Source organism: Balaenoptera acutorostrata, chromosome 11, assembly GCF_949987535.1.
Source record: "Balaenoptera acutorostrata chromosome 11, mBalAcu1.1, whole genome shotgun sequence".
In the NCBI taxonomy this organism is placed as follows: domain Eukaryota; kingdom Metazoa; phylum Chordata; class Mammalia; order Artiodactyla; family Balaenopteridae; genus Balaenoptera; species Balaenoptera acutorostrata.
Window position 1 is genome coordinate 20,488,593 of NC_080074.1, and position 20,718 is coordinate 20,509,310.

Consider the following 20,718-nt stretch of genomic DNA (forward strand, 5'->3'; position numbering starts at 1 on the left):
CTCCTGTAGACTTATGAAGAGCTTCCACTCACAGAGGGGGGATGCTTCAGATTTTTGGAACATTTGATAATGTGAAACCTTCATTCATTAATAGCTAGTTGAGCAACTAACGTATTTAGTATTTATACTTATTAACTCTTCACGCTTGACCACTGAGGCCATTTGTGAGTTGACTTTGGAGATGGTGACATGTGTTTCCATAACATTTCTTGTTCTCAGAGCCATCTGTCTGATTCATGTAGGGCACAGTCCGTGTGGGTGTACTTTCCTTTTGACCTTATGCCAAGATGCCTGCTATTCTGTTAGAAACAGTCCAGGTTGTAAAACGTGAATGTTTCTTCTCTCAGACTAGAGGGCATAAAGTTCTTCGCTCAGAATTTGTTAGGCTCTGCTTTTCTTGATTTTACAAAAAAATGTTCTTTAAATTCTGCCACTGTGTTTAGCTTCCTGCTTCTCAGTTCCTTCTCCTCTTGATGTCATTTAACAGTTGGGAGGTGAAAGGATGGAGGTGGAGGTAGTGGCAGGGAGAGCTGTGACTCGGGGAGGGGCGGTTATTTAGTTCATGTCTGGACCATGTTTTCTCTCTGCTGGTCAAAGTTCTCTTTAACTTGTTTCCTTTTCCCCTTAAGTGTTTCACTGTTTTAAGATACATTGTATTACCTTTGTAAATACCATGGTAATATGAATGACATTTATGCTTTTTCTTTTTTTCATATTTTCCTCCATAACTTTCTTTATGGTACCTGGAAGTATGGTGATGCCCGGCTAGATTAGGGTTGAGTTATTCCTTAATCTGCAGTTATTTTAAAATAGATATTATGTTCCTCCTTCCCTGAATTATTTTTAGTATGGATCTGGGCAGATAAAACCATAGATTAGCATTCATTTCAGCCAATGTGTATTTGGCTTCTTGGCTTCCTAGCTGTTGGTTCCACAGTTACAGACATATGCGTATCTGTACTTTTGACCAGCGCATCTGCTGCTAGGTGGGCGTGTCCTGCCAAAGATCGCCAGCCCAAGTCGTGGTCACCCCGCAGCAAACTAGTTTTTGGGCAGTGTGGAGTGGTGTGTGCCAGGAGACGCTGGGGGCGCAGGAACTTGAATTGGGCAGTAGCACCACCAGGCTCGGTTCATGGGGACGCCCCCTCCTCCATCATTCACCCGGTTGGAGGTTGATCTGGATTCCCCAGACTTGTCTTTGAGGAGGCCGGCACCTCCTGGGGGTATAGCCAATTATTCACAGTGTGCATTGCAGCTCATTGTCACAATGCCAGCACCTGCGATTGGCTTCAGGGATGAGGACTTCTGATTTTTGGAGGCTAGAGAGAAAATGAGGAAGAGGAAGCACAGAAGGAGAGTGTCAGTATTCAAGCCTGGTTCTCCAAGGGACTCTCTTTCCTTGGGTCCCACTTCCTGGTTCTGTTATGGGCACCCTGAGAATGAAGTTTCCAGTCGTTGGGTTCCCAGTCCCTTCAGTGAGCGTTGATTGAACACCTGCTGTTGTGCCAGGGACTGTGCTAAGGATAACTGAGTGACTGAAATCACTTAGCGTTTGGGTGTGATCGCTTCCAAACAAGGTGTTCATACAAAGTGCTGGGAGAACATGTGGGCTTCGGTTGTACTGCAGGCAAAGATGGCTTTGCAGAATAGGAAACATTTTGGCTGGGGCCGTGCACAGAACAGCCGTTCTTCCAGCAGAGAAGCCAGTGGGAAAGACCTTTCTGAGAGGAGGGAACAGCTTGAGCAGAGGGCTAGGGGCTTGCAAGTAAATGGCCTTTTCAGAGAACCAAGGCAGCTGTTCCAGAGACCAGAGCCCAGGTGGGGATTTTCCTGATGCTGAGACTGGGAAGTTAGGCTGAGGCCAGATTGAGAAAGATCCCCTGGTGAGGAGCCCGGACTTTATCCTGGAGGCAGAGAGCATCTTGAGGAGGAGGACCGGTTCAGTTCTACAGAACACGGGAGGGGAAGGTGTAGCAGGTAGACATTAAACAAGAAGCCGGAGGCAGGGAAGCCAGTTCAGCCACTGCTGCCGTAGCCCAGCAAGACACTCAGGTTCCACAAGTGCCTTGGCAGTGGTGCCAGTGATGAGAGTGGTTCCAGAACCATCTGAGAGAAACCTTCAGCACGACCTGGTGACTTACTAGCTACTGGAGGAGATGGAAGGGGAAATGAAAGGGGAAGTGGATGTGACCAGTGAAGATGGATGTGGTGGCATTAACCACACTCAGAGCTTCATGGGAGAAGCGAGATTTTCAGGACACTGAGAGCTCAGTTTGGGGTGTTACATTGGAGGTGCTTTGTGGCATGTGGGAGGGAGGGCCGTTAGACATTGGGCTTCAGGACCTGAACAGCTGAACCTCTGTGCCCTCCCAGGCTCCTCCAGGGGGCCTTTGCCAAGGCCTGTGGACCCCAAGCCACCTAGCACTCAGTTCAGTCCCAGAGACCCTGGCCGGGCTGTGAGCGTCTCAGGACAGGTGCTGCCTACTCATCTTGTGCCCTAGTGATCACTTTAGGAAAATGTCTGAAATTTCAAAATAGTTTTCTAGAATAAAAGCAGCTTGGATAGAAGAGATTAATTAAGATAAGGGTATTTTCCGAATAAATTTAAAATTAAATTAGGATATTAAAGTACTACATTTATTTATCCTAGAGTAGTGATTTTTGCACTCCAGGGAGCCCTCCAAGGTTCTGTGGGAGGAGAGGCTGGGGGAGGGCAGCGAGACTGTTGGGGACCCAGATAGAACAGACAGAATGTTTACCCTGCATGGCCCGCCTCCCATCCGTCCCCTACATAGCGAGGCAGAATAGTGACGGCAGTGAGAGCTGACCTTGGGTGAGTGCTTTGTGTATACCAGGCACTGTTAAGGTGAGAGAAAGTAATCAGTCAGGAAGACAACACGTGTGCACGCACACACACACACACACACACACACACACACACAATTTGCAGTAAGAGTTAATGCCTACATAATAAAAAGGGGCCTACATAAACTCTACTTTTGGCCTATATAAACTCAGGAAGCTTTGCAAGATGAGCTAAATATAGTCATGTAGCATATACAAGAGACCAGAATGAGCCCAAAGTAATTTGTTTGCTCTGTTTTATAAATTAAGAAAGAAGGCTAAAAAATTAAGAAAGAAATTGGCCCTATTAGAAGAGCCAATTCAGCAGAAGGATGTTGCTGTCCTAGATGACTGGATTTCAACCCTCTCCCTGCTTTTTAAGCTCTGAAAGCCTCTTTTCACAGGAAATTGTATGATACAGAGTTGAAACAAAAAATGTACCAAGGGTGGTGTGGGCTCTGGTCAAGGTGGGGAAGCCTGCCTGTAAGACATGTTGGTGCTTGTGATGTTCCCTCCTGGATTTATGGTTGCTTTGAAAACGTTGCCTCTCAAGGTGGTTTTCCTGTGGAAGCACTTCAAGCAGCCCTGCCAGGACACCCGTCGTAGGTGTGGGCACGAGAGCTGTTAGACACCTGCTGGCAGGTGTGCTCTCCACCAGTGTTCAGCGAAGTTACCTTGCAGGGCTCTCCCCAGTGTAGGCAGATGGGTAATACTCTAGAACAGAGGTCACAAACTGGTGACCAGGTGTGTTTTGTTTGAATGCATGCCAATCAAAAATATTTGCGCTACCATCGAAAACCGGGAGATTTCATATAACACTGGGGATTCTGGCCTCTCCAGAGATCTGGCAGCCTTTGTCACTATTGACTAGTGGCTGCAGTTTTCAGATGGGGCCTGAGATGTCCCATTTGCCAAAGCCCCTGACTCCCTCTTGTTTCTAAATACTTGGTCGATTGCATCATTTGGGAAATGTGTCTGGCCTGTTTAGGTCTTCTGTTTTTGGTGATACTGGCTTACTATTTCATACATGTATGTGAAACTTTTAATCTTTTAAATGTATGTGATATACATTTAATATATACAATATATAACATATAGTAGAGTACACAATATGTAGTATATATATGTATTGTATGTATTTAAAGATCAAGGATCAAACTGGGAAGTTTAAGGTGTCTCTTCTTTGTTGTTCAGTTTTTCCACATGTAACCCTCTTGTTATTTTATAGTTGCAGTTGTATTCAGAGGCCAGCGTAGCACTTCTAAAGTTGAATAACCCCAAAGATTTCCAAGAACTGAATAAACAGACGAAGAAGAATATGACCATTAATGGAAAGGAACTGACCATAAGTCCTGCATATTTATTATGGGATCTGAGTGCCATCAGCCAGGTAAGGGATGCAGAGATTGTTTTAGGACCTGAATTGAGGGTTTTGATTATTAAAGATTTATGAGTCACTATATTAGAAGAAGGAAGAGGGCTTACAGAGAGGTGACTTGATTGGCACTTCTCTAATTTTCCAGTCACCGCCATTGGTTAATACTAATTGAAGTGACCTAGAATCAGATCCAAGAAATTTTTCTTCAAAAAATGTGTGAAAGAAATGCTGTTTTTGTTTTGTTGTTTTAAATATGCTGAGTGTTTTGCATTTTTTGTAATGTTTAAAAGCTGGACACGGTCTTTGGAAGTTTGCTGGCGGTCCCTGAGTGCAGAAGGGACAGTTGGGAGGGGCAGGTGTGACTTAGGGGCATTTTACATCTTTCTGTGCCCCATGCTTTTCTCAGTCTAAGCAGGATGAAGACGTTTCTGCCAGCCGTTTTGAAGATAATGAAGAGCTGAGGTACTCACTGCGATCTATCGAGAGGCACGCGCCGTGGGTTCGGAATATTTTCATTGTCACCAATGGACAGATCCCATCCTGGCTGAACCTCGATAATCCTCGAGTGACAATAGTCACACACCAGGTAGCGACTCGCCATATGTCACACGGCTGCAGTTCCCCGTTCTGTCCTTTGCTGTTCTTTGTCTTGTCCCTGATTTCATCTGCTTACCCATCTCACCTCCATTTCCACCTTCCTTTAATCCTTCCATTCGCCTCCCTCCCTCCCTTCTTTCCAAAAACAAAACAAAACAAAAACCTCTCATCCGCCTTCTCTCTCTTTCTCTTTTTTTTTTTTTTCTGTTAAAAGGATGTTTTTCGAAATCTGAGCCACTTGCCTACCTTCAGTTCACCTGCTATTGAAAGTCATATCCATCGCATTGAAGGGCTGTCCCAGAAGTTCATTTACCTGAATGATGATGTCATGTTTGGAAAGGATGTCTGGCCGGATGATTTTTACAGTCACTCCAAAGGTCAGAAGGTGAGTAGCTAAGAGATGCCTGGCTTAGAAGTCACTTAGAAGTTACAGACAGGAAATAAGGAAATCAGTATATATACCATATTCAAATTTGATCAAACAAGCATTTTTGAGTGTTAAGCTCAGGAAAGTTAACAATCAGGGAGTGAGAAAACTACAGTGGGAACTTTGCTTCCCTATATTCTCACCCAGGACCCACCCTCTACATTTGCTACTACAGCAGCAGAAAAAGCAAATAACTGTGAAACACAAAATCGTGCTTACCATGTCAGCAAAATGCCCAAGATAGAAAGCTCAAAGTAGTGCTTAAAGACAGAGCTGAAATTTCATTGAGGGCAGCCGGCCCCACTCTGGCTTTGAGGGGCAGGATGGGAAAGTGGTCATGAGCACAGATGTGGGTGCCAGCTGTGTAGCACTGTCCTGGGTGATGACCTGGCCTCTAGGTTTCCTGTCTGTGTACTGGGGGGGGACAGGAAGACCCTGGTAGTGTTGTTAGAAGGGTTCAGTGATCAGTTGGAGCTTGTATGAGCTTGTAAGTTCTAGAACTCTGTTAAGCTATGGCTTGACAGGGGAGACAGACAGAATCAGTGACTGTGTACAGCGATTTCCGTGCCAGTAGGTGTGCCCTGGGTGCGAGGAGTGGGAGCGCCAGAGAGTGAAATCACACTGAGATAGGGATTGAAATGAGCTTGGAAGAACAAGTAAGAGTTAACCAGATGAAGAAAGACCTTCCAGATAATTGGACCATGCAAAGATATGGAGATTTTAAAGGGGAATGCATTTTTCAAAAATGATTTTAATTTAGAAAGCAACCGTGTACCATGTCAGTTGTTTTGAAAGCAGACAGGTTCACAGCTCAGAATGCTGTGCTGGTTAATTCATCACAGGACCTCACGTATAAGGATATTGAGAGTTCATCTGCCCCCCTTTTCAGCCTTGAGATGAGACGGTGCATGAATCTGCTTAGGAGTTGACAACAGTGTCACAGAAAAGCAGTGACTTGTGTGCGCACTTTCCACCTGCACACTCTTTCTTGTTTTACTAATTTTTGGCCATGGTATTCTATTTATTTATTTTTGGCTGTGTTGGATCTTCGTTTCTGTGCAAGGGCTTTCTCTAGTTGTGGCAAGCAGGGGCCACCCTTCATCGCCGTGCGCGGGCCTCTCACTATCGTGGCCTCTCTTGTTGCGGAGCACAGGCTCCAGATGCGCAGGTTCAGTAGTTGTGGCTCACGGGCCTAGTTGCTCCATGGCATGTGGGATCTTCCCAGACCAGGGCTCGAACCCATGTCCCCTGCATTAGCAGGCAGATTCTCAACCACTGCACCACCAGGGAAGCCCCACCTGCATGCTCTTGAACTCGCATTTAAGTCTGGCATGTTGCTGCTTTATTTCAAAATAGATCATTTATAAGACCATGTTGTAAGACTGACCCGTAAATTGAGTCCTTGTCTGCTTTCCTTGAGCAACGGAAAAGAGTAAACATGCCAGGTAAGACCCATCAGCAGGGCAGGACTGAGAAACTACCACAGGATGGCCCTGAACGCAGACCTTTTCTAGAGGCTCAATTTGTTTTGTTTTTCTGTTAAAGGAATCCTAATTTAAGAATACAAAGTGTCCGGGGACTTCCCTGGTGGTGCAGTGGATAAGACTCTGAGCTCCCAATGCAGGGGGCACAGGTTCGATCCCTGGTCAGGGAACTAGATCCCACATGCATGCTGCAACTAAGAGTTCACATGCCACAACTAAGGAGCCAGCAAGCCGCAACTAAAGAGACCGTCTTCTGCAACTAAGACCTGGCGTGCAACCAAATAAATAAATAAATAAATAAATATTAAAAAAGAAAAGTGTCAGAAACCAGAAACCACTTTATTTTCCCTCTGGTTTTATCGTAGGTTTATTTGACATGGCCTGTGCCAAACTGTGCTGAGGGCTGCCCGGGATCCTGGATTAAAGACGGCTATTGTGACAAGGCTTGTAATAATTCGGCCTGTGATTGGGATGGCGGTGATTGCTCCGGTGAGGGTGTGTTCAAATGTAACTTGTCCATGTTGACAGAATTTTTTTCATTTGTCATCATTATCAACCATGTACAGTGACTTAATTAACCATTTTTCGTGTATTGAAACAATCATCCATAGACTCTTTGGAGGTGATGACTGGTGTCCCCATGTGGCCCAGTTTATTCATATTGTCATTGTTCAGGGCATTTTCCCACATGACCCTGCACTTGAAAGTGTCTTCTATTATTCAAAATATGAAAATCAGTTATACCCTTAATTATGTGAGCTCGAGAGCAAGAATTGCTCTCACTGGTTCCTGTCGGAGCTCATGGCCAGTGGCCCCTAGAAGCACACTGCTCCAGGTCAGTGAGGGACTAAAGAGATGCGGAAGAAATAAACATCTCCTCTCCTCGGCATCTCTTCTCCCTTTCTTGTACACTTACATTTAGACTTGTTGAGGATAACAAGCTTTTACATTTCTTTACTGCCTTTCAGTTTATAAAGCATCATCCATTATCCACTTGAATTTCTCAGTCACCAAAGAAAGGAGAGTAGGTGCACAGATATTACCTTCCTCCTACTCCATTTGAGGAAACCGGTTTGGGAAGGTGTTCGAAGAAACAAAGCTTGTGTTTCAGTCAGCTCTATCAGAGGCACTTTTGAAAAATACAAACCGCTGCAGGGAGAGAACGTAGATGTGCAGGAGAGTCTCTGGAACCCGGAGAGCTCAGGGACAGAGCAGTGACACTTGGTCACGAGTTTATTGCCGGTGTTGGGACATGTTCTTGTCAGTCCTGAGAGTCACAGTCTTCAGAATAATCTGATTCTCCATACGCATCTACACGTGCCCCCTTGAGCACATTTGAGGCCTGTACTTCTGGGCTGCACAGATGGTAAGTGCCGAGGCCTGGTCATCCCACAGCCAGTCCACTGGCAACTGATGCCCCCTTTTCAGTTTGCCTCTTTTTAAGCTACGTAAAATCTTCTGTGAAAGAATGGGGTGAACCTTTCCTGACTGAAATTCATCCATTGGTCTTGAAAACACAGCTGAGAAATAAGGAACTGGCTTTTTTCCAAGACTGTAAGCACAGCAGGATTCTGTTTTCCTCCTCCCCCTCCAGGTAACAGTGGTGCGGGTCGCTATGCAGGAGGAGGTGGGGGCACCGGGGGCATTGGAGTCGGACAGCCCTGGCATTTCGGTGGAGGAATAAGCGGCGTCTCTTACTGTAATCAAGGATGTGCAAATTCCTGGCTCGCTGATAAGTTCTGTGACCAAGCCTGCAATGTCTTATCCTGTGGGTTTGATGCTGGTGACTGTGGGCAAGGTATATTTATTGCCATAAAGACGTATTTAGGATAAGGGGATAACAATCTTTCATAAATAGAGGGGTTTGGATCGTTTTTGTTACTTAAAGTAATAATTCTCTAGGTATCCCTTTCCCAGCCTTGCATCCAAACTAGTTGTGAGTTATAAGAGGGCACAGATCTTTAGACAACAGGAGACACTGAAGCTGCATCTTTTCCTGTTATTGCTCTAGTCTGATTTTTTTTTTCTTTTTTTTAGTAAGCAGATTTATCTTACATAGTGAAGGTTTAATTTGGGAACAATGAAAGGAGACCAATAATTCATTAAATAAGCTTGGTTTGAATACTGGATCTTGTTGATAGCTTATTTATTAATGGCGGTCCTTTTGGTCAGAAAGTTGTCTTTTTTTCAAATGGACAAAAAGATGGAAGTTGACCATTGGAATTCGCTGTCCTGAATCGTGCCTTGTCTCCGTAGTGAGTCAGCCTCAGCATTCCATGTCGATGATAGTGATTGCTTCAGAAAGTAAAAATGAGCCCTATACCAGTAGCTTTTGTGTTAGAATTTCTGATGATTTTAAAGTCCATTTAAAGTCACTCTTAGAAAGTGAAAACTCAAACCCTAAGAGTTAAAGGAAAAGGGGGGAAATGCGTAGTTTTTTAAAAATCATGTTTGTGTTTTTTCCTCTAGATCATTTTCATGAATTGTATAAAGTAACTCTTCTCCCAAACCAGACTCACTATGTTATTCCAAAAGGTGAATGCCTGCCTTATTTCAGCTTTGCAGAAATAGCCAAAAGGGGAGTCGAAGGCGCCTATAGTGACAACCCAATAATCCGACATGCTTCTATCGCCAATAAGTGGAAAACCATCCACCTCTTAATGCACAGTGGAATGAATGCGACCACAATACATTTTAATCTCACGTTTCAAAGTACAAATGATGAAGAGTTCAGAATCCAGATAGCAGTAGAGGTTGACACAAGGGAGGAACCCAAACGGAATTCTACAACCCAGAAGTCTTACCAAAGTTTGGTTAGCCCCTCAGCACTTCTTCCAGAGGTGGAAATCCTGTTTGAGGATATCCCCGAAGAAAAACGCTTCCCCAAGGTCAAAAGACACGATGTTAACACAACAGGAAGATTCCAAATGGAGGTGCAAATTCCGCTGGTCAATATTTCACTCCTTCCAAAAGAGACCCAGTTGAGCCTTAATAACTTGGATTTGCAGCTAGAACACGGAGACATCACTATGAAAGGATACAATCTGTCCAAGTCAGCCCTGCTGAGGTCGTTTCTGATGAACCCACAGGATGCAAAGTTAACAATAAATCACCCTCTAATGACAGAGCAAAGAAATGACAGTTTGGAGGCTCCACTGGAAAAACAGGTTCACAAAAGCATCTTACCCAGCAGTTTAGGAACATCTGAAAGATTCCAGGGGTTATTGCCTTTTCCAGCAGTGACAATGACAGTGAATGGCCACTCCCAGAGCCAGACTCCACCCCTGGACTTAGAAACCAAAGCAAGATTCAGGTCCAAAACCGTGACCCCAAAAGTAGGTGGAGGTGTGTCAAAAGAAAAGCTCTCATCTCTGATTTTCCCACTGGAAAACAGGGAGACAGAAAAGGTAATCACAGGGAAAGAACAAGAGAAGAACAGAATGGAGGAAAATGCTAACAATTACCTAGGTGGTAATGAAGTATTACCCGGAAGAAAACTGCAACATTACACAGAGAGTTACCTGGGCTTTTTGCCATGGGAGAAGAAAAAGTATTTCCAAGATCTTCTTGATGTAAGTTACATCCAGCCTTATTCTTTCCCATGCTCAGGAAAAATAAATAACCTTGTAAGTGGTAGTGATATAATAATAGCTACCATTTATTCAGTACTTCCCTGTGCCCACCACTGAACTCAGTACTTTTCTTACGTGGTTTCATTTAATTGTCCCAATAATTCTAACAATAAAACTACCTTGTAAGGGTCTGCTATCATTGTCCCCATTTTGCAGTTTAGGAAGCAGCCTTCATGTGAATGGGTAGGGGATTTACCCAGGGGCATACCCTGCGTCCATAGTAGGACAGGGATGGTATCTTTACTTGGCAGGTTGTGATATCAGAAAACGCTTTTGCATACCTCGTGCAGTCAGATCTCATATTTTTCAAACTTTACTAATGAAAAACCGGAGAGGCAGATAAATTCATTAGCTTTCCCGACATCACAACAGCAGGTGAGGGTGAGCCAAGCCCTCTCCCTCCTGTACCACGGCCTCCACGGTGCCCTGGGGTCCTTTGTACATCTCACAAGCGCCGTCACTGTGCTGACTGCCGGGGAGTGCAAGATGGTGAGAACAGTCGCTGCTCTTGGAGACTCAAAGAGCAAGCTGGGAGGACAGATTTGTGGGCAGATAATTGTGGCAGTGTGATGAGTGTCTGCTGAAGTATGGACAAGGAGTCCGAAGGGAAGATTCCCTAACTCTGCCTGGAGGTACTGGGGGGAGGCATCCAGGAGGACATGCCCTGTGAGCTGACCTTTGAAGGGTGGGGCTGGATCGTGACCAAAGCACAGCCGTGAGTGGATGCTGGGCTGGGGGAGAGTGATGAATAGGGGCGTTGTCTCATTCCTCTCACGGCCTTCAGGAAGTATCTTGTCCCTGACATGGTAGCATTTACTAATTGTTAAGCGAGGGGATGCAGAGTTCTTGCCTACATTGATTTCCTCATTCTCCCCCGCTCCCTGCTTTTTAAATTGCAAAAGCACTATAGGCTAATGGTAAAAATCGCAAGCAATGCAAAAAACAAAAAAAGCAGTAAAAAAAAAAAAAAAAAAAAGGGAAAGGTCTGTCTCCTTCCTTCCTTAATCTCCTTACTTGAGACAGTCACTATGAATATGTAGTTTGGTGGGTATTCTTCCAGTATTTTTCTATAGATATGCAGACATACAAACTATATAGTTTGTTCTGCAGCAGTGAAGTTATATGTATTGCTCTGCAGTTGCCTTTGATGTGGTAGTATGTGGGCAAATTGCCATTGTTTTTTTTTAACGGCTGTAAGTTGTTTCCAGTGTTTTGCAAGTACAGATACCTAATGTTGCAATAAATATTCTCGTACATATATCTTACTCTTGAGGAAGTTTTATTTCTGTAGGTAGAATTGCTAGGTTAAAGGGTCTATTGCGTATAAAATTTAACTGTGTCTTTCTTAAATATTGCACCCCTTCCTCCTTCCACAAACAGTATGCAAGCGTGCTTGTTTCTCCACAGACTAACCAACAGCAATTAATAGCATCTATATTTTCATCAGTTTGAGAAGCAAAAATATTTCATCTTCTGTAAAGTGTGTTCAGGTTCTTTGCCAATATTTTTTGCCCATTCATTCAGTTTCGCCTCTTACTGGTTTTGATAGGGTTCTTTACATTTCATAATATTAACACTATTATATGGTGAAACCAATTTTGTATTCTAGTCTTTGTGTTCAGGACTCAAGGACTTGCTGCTTTGATGTCACCAGTAGAAATAACTTGATACTGAAAGCACTATCAAATTTATTGTAAATTACATATTGCATTGAAATTGGCTATGAAATCTCACGATCAATGACTAGTCCTTAAAGAGTACCCTAAAAGCAGACCTCCACCCCACAGCTGTTGTGCTCAAGCCGATGTTGGCGATACTCTCACTGAAATCCAGTTTTGTCCTGCTCTTAGGATGCTTGAGGAGACCTGTTAGTGCTCGTTTCATCTGCCCCTCAGGACAGTTAGTGACTGGTTATTACCACGTTACATAAAGTAGTACCTCTGTTTCTTGTTAACACAGGGCACCTGTGCACTAAACACAATGCTGTGTTGTGTGGAATTCTCTTTTCAGGAAGAAGAGTCACTGAAGACACAACTGGCATACTTTACTGACAGCAAACACACAGGCAGGCAACTAAAAGATACATTTGCAGATTCCCTCCGATATGTAAACAAAATTCTAAATAGCAAGTTTGGATTCACGTCTCGGAAAGTCCCTGCACACATGCCTCACATGATCGACCGAACAGTTATGCAGGAACTGCAAGACATGTAAGTCTTGCTTGTGTTTGAGTTGTGTGTGCCCAGAGCCAAGGCTGCTTGAAGTTTTCGTCCTCACTATGCTGCGTTTATGGCTCTGACACGTGATGACTAGTATGTCGAAGGTATAATCTAAATAAGTGGGAAGGAAGATTCTGACTCCACAAGTGTTAGGTACTGTATATATTTTAAATATCCAGATCTCACGGTATGTTACATTTGGACAGGTTCCCTGAAGAATTTGACAAGACGTCATTTCACAAAGTGCGCCACTCTGAGGACATGCAGTTTGCCTTCTCTTATTTTTATTATCTCATGAGTGCAGTTCAGCCACTGAACGTATCTCAAGTTTTTGATGAAGTTGACACAGACCAATCTGGTGTCTTATCTGACAGAGAAATCCGCACGCTGGCTACCAGAATTCACGACCTGCCTTTAAGTTTGCAGGTATTGTAATTTTTTTCCCCCTAAACTTCATGATATTTTGAACTAAACTTTTACATTTGATACTTTCTCTCTTTCCCCTACATACTTCAATGGAATGCAAGTACAAGTAATTCTTCATATTTAATGAGTGGGTTCACAACTAGTCCATTTTAAATGCCAGGATTAAAATCAAATTTGAAGTTCGTATTTTGTAAGATTACTTTTTTTAGGCTTTCAGTAGGGATTGTAATTGTATTGTCTGGAGACGAGGCAGACCATACCTGCAGATAAGATTCTCGTGACAAGTTCATTCAGGGGCTTCAGGTGTGGCTGAGTGGAGATCTTAGCCAGGCCCACGGTGTTGCAGAGCCCCTTCTGTCATGGCATCCTTTAGTCCCAGGAGCAGGACACTCACTAATGGAGAGCTCCAAGATGAATCCAGCTGCAGGACACCCATCTGGTGATCCCGTGGACCACCTTGTGTAAAACGGTGCCTCGAAGTCCCGTATGTTCTACTTTGAGACAAAGATGGGTTATTTGTATTGTTTCATTCTGCTCTTTTTAGGGTGTCTTTAAGAATCATATAGTCAAACCCTCTGACGATAACGCTTAAATTTTGGTGACTTTAACATTTTTATTTTTAAAACCACAATTGTTACTTGTAATGTATATATAGGTTTATCCTTTTATTTTTGCTTTGTTAGGACTTAACAGGTCTGGAACACGTGTTAATAAATTGTTCGAAAATGCTTCCTGCTAATATCACTCAGCTAAACAACATCCCGCCAACTCAGGAAGCGTACTATGATCCCAATCTGGTGAGTGCCGTGGGTTCTTTTATGTAAAGTAGAAAGTATATCCTTATTGGGTGTTAGTTACATCATTTCTGTAGAGCACTTCAAAAACTAGAAGCAGGCTCTGTTTATAGGTCTTTGGTGGAAATCAGTAGCACAGATAATCCAGAATCATTCATATTTTTCTTTGGAATATTTTTTTTTCCTCCCTAATGGATGTTAAGCTAATACTGAGGTTAGTTGCTTATGTTCTATAAGCAGACATCCTATTCACTAAGGATAGCGGAAGATAGCGCCAGAGTATACTCATTGGCTTGGGAAAACAATCCTGAGGTTAAACATCAAATGGAATCCCATCTTCATCAAAGCTCAGTTGCTTTGATGCTGGCACTTTCTGGATCTTACCACTAGGGGCAGTGGATGATCTATACACAAGTATATCAGAGTAGCATTTGGCTGAAATGATTGGAAGACTTTGTTGATTGTAAGATGCATCCCAGCTTCAGAGAAATGATAATGTGGAAAAAAAAAGTTAGAATTGATGGACCAAGGATATAATACAGCCATTATGGGATGCTTACAGTTAATTTTTACTGATATATATGGAAGAATGTTTATAAAATAAAATTAGGTGGGGGGAAAATGGGTACTGCCATATACAGAATATGGTTTGAACTATGGAAAACTCCTGATACCTTCACACACATCCCCAAAATTAATGAAAATGACAGTAGATTAAATCGTAGGTAGTTCTTTTTTTTTTTAACATCTTTATTGGAGTATAATTGCTTTACAATGGTGTGTTAGTTTCTGCTTTATCACAAAGTGAATCAGCTATATGTATACATATATCCCCATATCCCCTCCCTCTTGCATCTCCTTCCCACCCTCCCTAACCCACCCCTCTAGGTGGTCACAGAGCACTGAGCTGATCTCCCTGTGCTATGCGGCTGCTTCCCACCAGCTATCTGTTTTACATTTGGTAGTGTATATATGTCCATGCCACTCTCTCATTTCATCCCAGCTTACCCTTCCCCCTCCCTGTGTCCTCAAGTCCATTCTCTGAGTCTGCGTCTTTATTCCTGTCCTGCTCCTAGGTTCTTCAGACCTTTTTTTTAAGATTCCATATATTTGGGTTAGCATACAGTATTTTTCTCTTTCTGACTTACTTCACTCTGTATGACAGACTCTGTGTCCATCCACCTCACTACAGATAACTCAATTTCATTTCTTTTTATGGCTACTATTCCTGTGTGTGTGTGTGTGTGTGTGTGTGTATATATATGTTTTGTTTTGTTTTTAAATCATGCAGTGTGCAGTCTTGTGTCCAGCTTTTTTTTTTTTGAACATAGGTAGTTTTTTTTATATATAAATTTATTTTTATTTTTGGCTGCATTTGGGTCTTTGTTGCTACGCGCGGGCTTTTCTCTAGTTGCAGTCAGCGGGGGCTACTCTTTGTTGCGGTGTGCAGGCTTCTCATTGGGTAGCTTCTCTTGTTGCAGAGCACGGGCTCTAGGTGCGTGGGCTTCAGTAGTTGTGCCACTCGGGCTCAGTAGTTGTGCCACTCGGGCTCAGTAGTTGTGGCTCGCGGGCTCTAGAGCACAGGCTCAGTAGTTGTGGTGCGTGGGCTTAGCTGCTCCGCGGCATGTGGGATCTTCCTGGACCAGGGCTCGAACCCGTGTCCCCTGCATTGGCAGGCGGATTCTTAACCACTGTGCCACCAGGGAAGCCCCATAGGTAGTTCTTAATATCGTTTTTTCACACTAGTATTTTCCATAGTTTCTATAATGAATAGACTACACTTTCATAATCATAATAACATGTATTTAAAAAAAACTGACCATCTTGCAAATGTTCAAGCCCTATAATTAACTGCAGATGTTTGTAAATGAATGTAGAGAAGAGTAATGAATCAGTTAAAAATCTGATTCCTGAAAGAAGGTAATCATTCGATTGGCATTCATTGCACACGGCCGGGATGGTATTTCTCACTTGTGTTCTCGGAGGGTCCCGGGAAGCTCCCTCGTGAGGAGACTGTGAGGGGCAGCACAGCAGCTGTAGGAACCCGTAGGAAAACTGTAAGTGTTGCTGATCATGCGTTGGTTAGTTCAGCATATGGCATGGGTTTGTATACAAATGTGTCACTTAAAGCCAGTTCTCTAAATATTCTAAAACTTAAAACTATGAAATCAACAAAACTGAGGTAGAGGTATAAGACCTGATGTCAGCCCTCAGCCCTAAGGGAGCTTGCTCTAGTGGGGTAAACAGGCATGAATCAGCAGGTGGAGACTAGTTCTGGGTTGTGGGTTCTCGGGAGGCCTCGCATGGAGCTGATGCGCAGTCAGGCTGATAAGAGAACGGCAGCTCGTCTTGTGAGCTGCAGCAGTTTCTTCTGGATTTTTGGCACAATCCAGTAAAAATGCTTTGTCAGCCTCAGACTGTTATACAGAGATGTTAGTAGTTCTTTACAAGTGTGTTCTTAATGATTAAAAAGGCACATTTGTAATCACTGTAGGTGTTTTCCCTGCCTCGAGAGAGAATGGAATCAAAGTTTAAAAAAAAAAAAAAAAAGAAAGTAGATTGCATAGGCTAAAAGACATTCTCAGCTTTAGGACTTTTCAAACAATGATAAAGCTCTTTTCTGTTTTCCCCAAATTTGGAGTTACCCCCAACAAAGCTAATATAATCAACTCTAAATCATCCAGAGGTGTCCTGGTTTAAAAATTTTTTTTATGTATTTGTCAAAATAAAGTTCTACCAGTTATCAGAGATCTGGGCACAGCCTTTCTCAGATCTCAGGAGGGGCACAGTGAGCCGAGGGTTCCAGGCTGCCCTGACTTGCCTTTTCTGGTATCTTCTTGGTGGGCAAACCCAGAGCACTGGACAGAGGAGGAAGAAAGAAGAAAGTGTGCTGGCCTCCTAAACCATCTCCCCTCAGCCTCTCCCCTGGACCAGGCCTCTGTGGTCTTCACTCTCTTCGGGACCACATTGTGATCATGCTGACAGGTTGCCTTAGAGGCTGCTCACGTCACCCCAGATCCAGGGAGCTTTGCGAGTGGCTCAGCCTGTTTCAGTGCTTGCTCCAGACTTGTCTTTCACCTTCTGTATTTCCACATCCGTCCTTTCACTTGTCTGTCTTTCCTTCTCTATAAACTTTGGGTTCCTAGTAAGATGTTACAGTTACCAACCCCTTGCACTCGTATAGAACTTAGAGAACAGTGTTCCTTTCTAAGGAAGATGATCTATGTGTAGAAAACAGTTATTCATCTTTCCCTTTTACAGGCGTGATGAAAGGTTCTTGAGGGATTTTAGGGCTTTTTTTAAAGAAATGCACACATATTCATCTATTAGAGTATTTTATTGTTTTACCAAATATCTGGCATGAGGTTTAGAATCAGCAAATATCCCTTGAATGCTAAGGATTAAGTAAGTAGGGGCTGCTTTGCTAATGGTTATAAGTTAGTCTTGAGGCCTATGCAAATAAAGCTGTTTAGAGCATAAGTACTAATTATACAGACAGCATTAGTTAACATTACTCAAGTGAACTCTTAGCCAAGGTGTTGGCTTCATTACTGTAATTAACTGTTATTACTATAAGAATGACAGCTTAGCTTATGAGTATCATATAGACCAGTTCATTACAGTTTATCTTCGAAATTTATTTTCATTTTGAAAAAATTATAGCAATCACTTATAAGACTGTTTTAACAGATAGTGTGTAGTAATGTGTGATTAAAATGAAACCTTATTCACAATAACAGGAAATTAGCATGCGGGCCCTAGTATGCCATTTGATTTAAAATATTACATTAAAATAGTCATCTTAATTACTGAGTTTTTCTGTGCCCCCTTAAATTTTGCACCTGAGATGAATGCTTCAGTCACCTCACCCTAGTCTTTGCCCTGAGGTAACGTCTGTATTTTCTCGCAGCCACCAGTCACTAAAAGTCTAGTAACCAACTGTAAACCAGTAACTGATAAAATCCACAAAGCGTATAAGGACAAAAACAAATACAGGTAAGTACTACATACATTTTCTCTTTGTTTAATTTAAGGATAATTATGAGTGGTATTTTCATAATTTTACCATAGTTTATCTATTAAGCATTCTTTGAAATTTATGTGAGATTATTTTCTTTAGTAATGTGGAAAAATTAAGTCATTCCAAGGATGTTGATTTTTTTAAAGTTTTATAAAATGCTTTTCTTATTGAAATTTTATTTTACATATCCACATAAATATTTAAACTCTTTAAATATGTTTTGATATTAGATTTGAAATCATGGGAGAAGAAGAAATTGCTTTTAAGATGATTCGTACCAATGTTTCTCATGTGGTTGGCCAGTTGGATGATATAAGAAAAAACCCCAGGTACTGTTGTTGTTTGTTGTCGTTGTTTTTAATTTAGAACATTTTAGGTTCACAGCACAATTGAATAGAAAGTATGGAGAATTCCTGTAACTTTAAAAATATCTTTAATCATGCAAGTAAACATGAAAAAAAAGCAGTAGGACTAGAGAGACGGGAGTGGCTTATTTCTGTTTGGAGCAGACGGAAATGTCTAACGGTAGAGGTAGTGTCTGAAGCGAGAGATGGGAGTTGTGAGTTGAGATCGGGCCCCGCATGCACAGGGACGAGCATGGACGTCTCAGAGTCCAGTGACAGGACTGCTCAGCGAGGCTGAGGGGCGGACGGCATCGTCGGGGAGGTGAGGCCAGACGGCTAGCACTCTCAGAGCATTTCTAAAAAGGTGCTCCGAGAGAAGTTGTTTTGGTGGTTAGACCTATCTTTGCAATTCAAAGTAAAGTTCAAATTAGCTTCTGAGGAAAAAGGAATGCTACCATAAATGTGAAAATTAATCCAGTAAACTGCAGTCATTCTTTGGGGATAAATTCAATGTTCAGGTTTACGTAAACCTTGAAAATTTCCAGCCTGGCCCCCTAACAGTTGCCCTAATTCAGTAAAATTGGTTAAAATCTGCATTTGTGAGTTTTGAACTTTAGTGGGAAATAGGTGTTTCAGTAGTTTCTCAGAAAAAAAAACCTTGGCATATGAAATTGAATGTTTTCATCTGAGTTTTTCAGATGCTTTTGGAAGTTTTCAGTTTTATATCATTTAAATTATGATCTTAATTATACACGATCAGAGGTGTAAAATTTCCAGGCATTTTAAAGCCATGGTATTTTTTCTTAAAATTCTATTCTTGATTTTTGGGCAGGGGGGAATATGGAATTTTAAGAAAAATGAAAATATTTTTAATACTTATGTAGTATATTCATAAAATATTTCCTACAAAATAACAAATATTTCCCACAAGCTAAGCAAACAATAAGCCATAATAATTAAGAACCACCCAGCTTGCAGCTCTTTTTGTATATGCTGTTCCCTTCTTGGAATGCCCTGCTCAAATTTAAAAAAAACAAAAAAAACCTTAAGAGCCAATTTCAGTACTTGCTTTTTGCTTCCCCCATTCTATCGACATGCTTGCTCAGTCCTTGGTGATCTGTAGTGAGACCAATTGAGAATTTAGAGTTTTTAGTTGTACCCTATACTTTTATGTCTTGGGCCAGTTTGAAAGTTGTTGGGCGAGAGGATTCACAGACATCTTCACGATACTTACAGGGATAGGGTTTTGCTGAAAAGACCCAAGGCAAGACAGGCTTTTCCAGCAGTGTCTGCTGGGCCCAGATACGTCCTATAACCCTGAACAGATTTTATCATTTTTAACTCTTGTTCTGTTTTACTTTGGGGGGCTCATTTTTAAGTCAGGAGTGGAAAACCAGCCTTCCGACTGACTTAGACTTTAAGAACAGGTTTATTGCATTAACAGGGAATCTAGGATAGGTGGTATCTGGGCTCTGCTGCCCTTCTCCCTTCCTGCTTGTGTTGGCTTCATCCTCAGGCTGGAGATAGGGCAGCTGCAGCAGTTCCAATGTCCCTGCAGACATAGCCATGTTCTGAGGCTATAGGGGACTGTCCCTTCCTGTGTGTCGTGTGTTGTTCCCTCCCCCATTTCTATACCAGTCGCTGTGAAGGGGAGGGAGTCACTTATGCTAGTCAGAAGCTGACTCTGGGCTGGGGTGCAGTTGCCTGCCTATTTTTTTTTTTATAAATTTATTTATTTATTTATTTATTTTTGGCTGAGTTGGGTCTTCATTGCTCCACACTGTCTTTCTCTAATTGTGGCAAGCAGGGGCTACTCTTTGTTGCGGTGCACGGGCTTCTCATTGTGGTGGCTTCTCTTGTTGCAGAGCAAGGGCTCTAGGTGCACAGGCTTCAGTATGTGGGCTCAGGCATGCGGGCTCAGGAGTTGTAGCGCACGGGCTTAGGTGCTCCACGGCATGTGGGATCTTCCCGGACCAGGGCTCGAACCCGTGTCCCCTGCATTGGCAGGCAGATTCTTAACCACTGTGCCACCAGGGAAGCCCCCGGTTGCCTACCTTTGAGTCAGCTCATGGGGGAGAAATACTGAGCAAAATGCAAGTTCTCATAGGAAGGAGAGGGAGTGTTTGCTGGGCACCCAGCAGGGTCTGCTTTAGTTACCCTGTGTCTACACGTACTCTTTGTCGCATACACATACTTTCTTCTTTAACTTTTACCAACTTATTGAAAAATTTTGAAGATACAGAAAAATTGAAAAAAATAGTACAATAAACCCTTAGCTCAGACTTTTAAATTTTCAGCATTTTGTCATGTCTGTTTGCTGTCTCTCTTCATCTGTCTGTATGAACACAAAAACACACAGGTTTGGTTTTTGTTTTGTTTGCTAAACCATTTGAAAATTAGTTGCAAACATCCAGACCCTTTACCCCTCATTATTTTAGCACGTCTTCTTTTTTTGGCTGCATTGGGTCTTCGTTGCTGGGCATGGGCTTTCTCTAGCTGCGGTGAGTGGGGGCTACTCTTCGTTGTGGTGCGCGGGCTTCTCGTTGCGGTGG

At 42.7% G+C, this 20,718-nt stretch overlaps 1 protein-coding gene across 3 annotated transcripts in view; it reads left to right on the plus strand.

The window, feature by feature from the left end:
- Nucleotides 1-20,718, plus strand: part of GNPTAB (N-acetylglucosamine-1-phosphate transferase subunits alpha and beta) — an 83,602-nt gene that overhangs the window by 54,306 nt on the left and 8,578 nt on the right. For 2 of the 3 annotated variants that reach the window (XM_007165792.2, XM_007165794.2), the window contains 11 exons: nt 4,073-4,234; nt 4,629-4,808; nt 5,034-5,204; nt 7,096-7,225; nt 8,325-8,528; nt 9,200-10,302; nt 12,373-12,572; nt 12,788-13,007; nt 13,691-13,804; nt 17,712-17,797; nt 18,053-18,151. In XM_007165792.2, coding sequence (XP_007165854.1) covers nt 4,073-4,234; nt 4,629-4,808; nt 5,034-5,204; nt 7,096-7,225; nt 8,325-8,528; nt 9,200-10,302; nt 12,373-12,572; nt 12,788-13,007; nt 13,691-13,804; nt 17,712-17,797; nt 18,053-18,151 — 2,669 coding nt within the window. The remainder of the gene's footprint in view (nt 1-4,072; nt 4,235-4,628; nt 4,809-5,033; nt 5,205-7,095; nt 7,226-8,324; nt 8,529-9,199; nt 10,303-12,372; nt 12,573-12,787; nt 13,008-13,690; nt 13,805-17,711; nt 17,798-18,052; nt 18,152-20,718) is intronic. The other variant, XM_007165793.2, reaches the window with a different exon arrangement.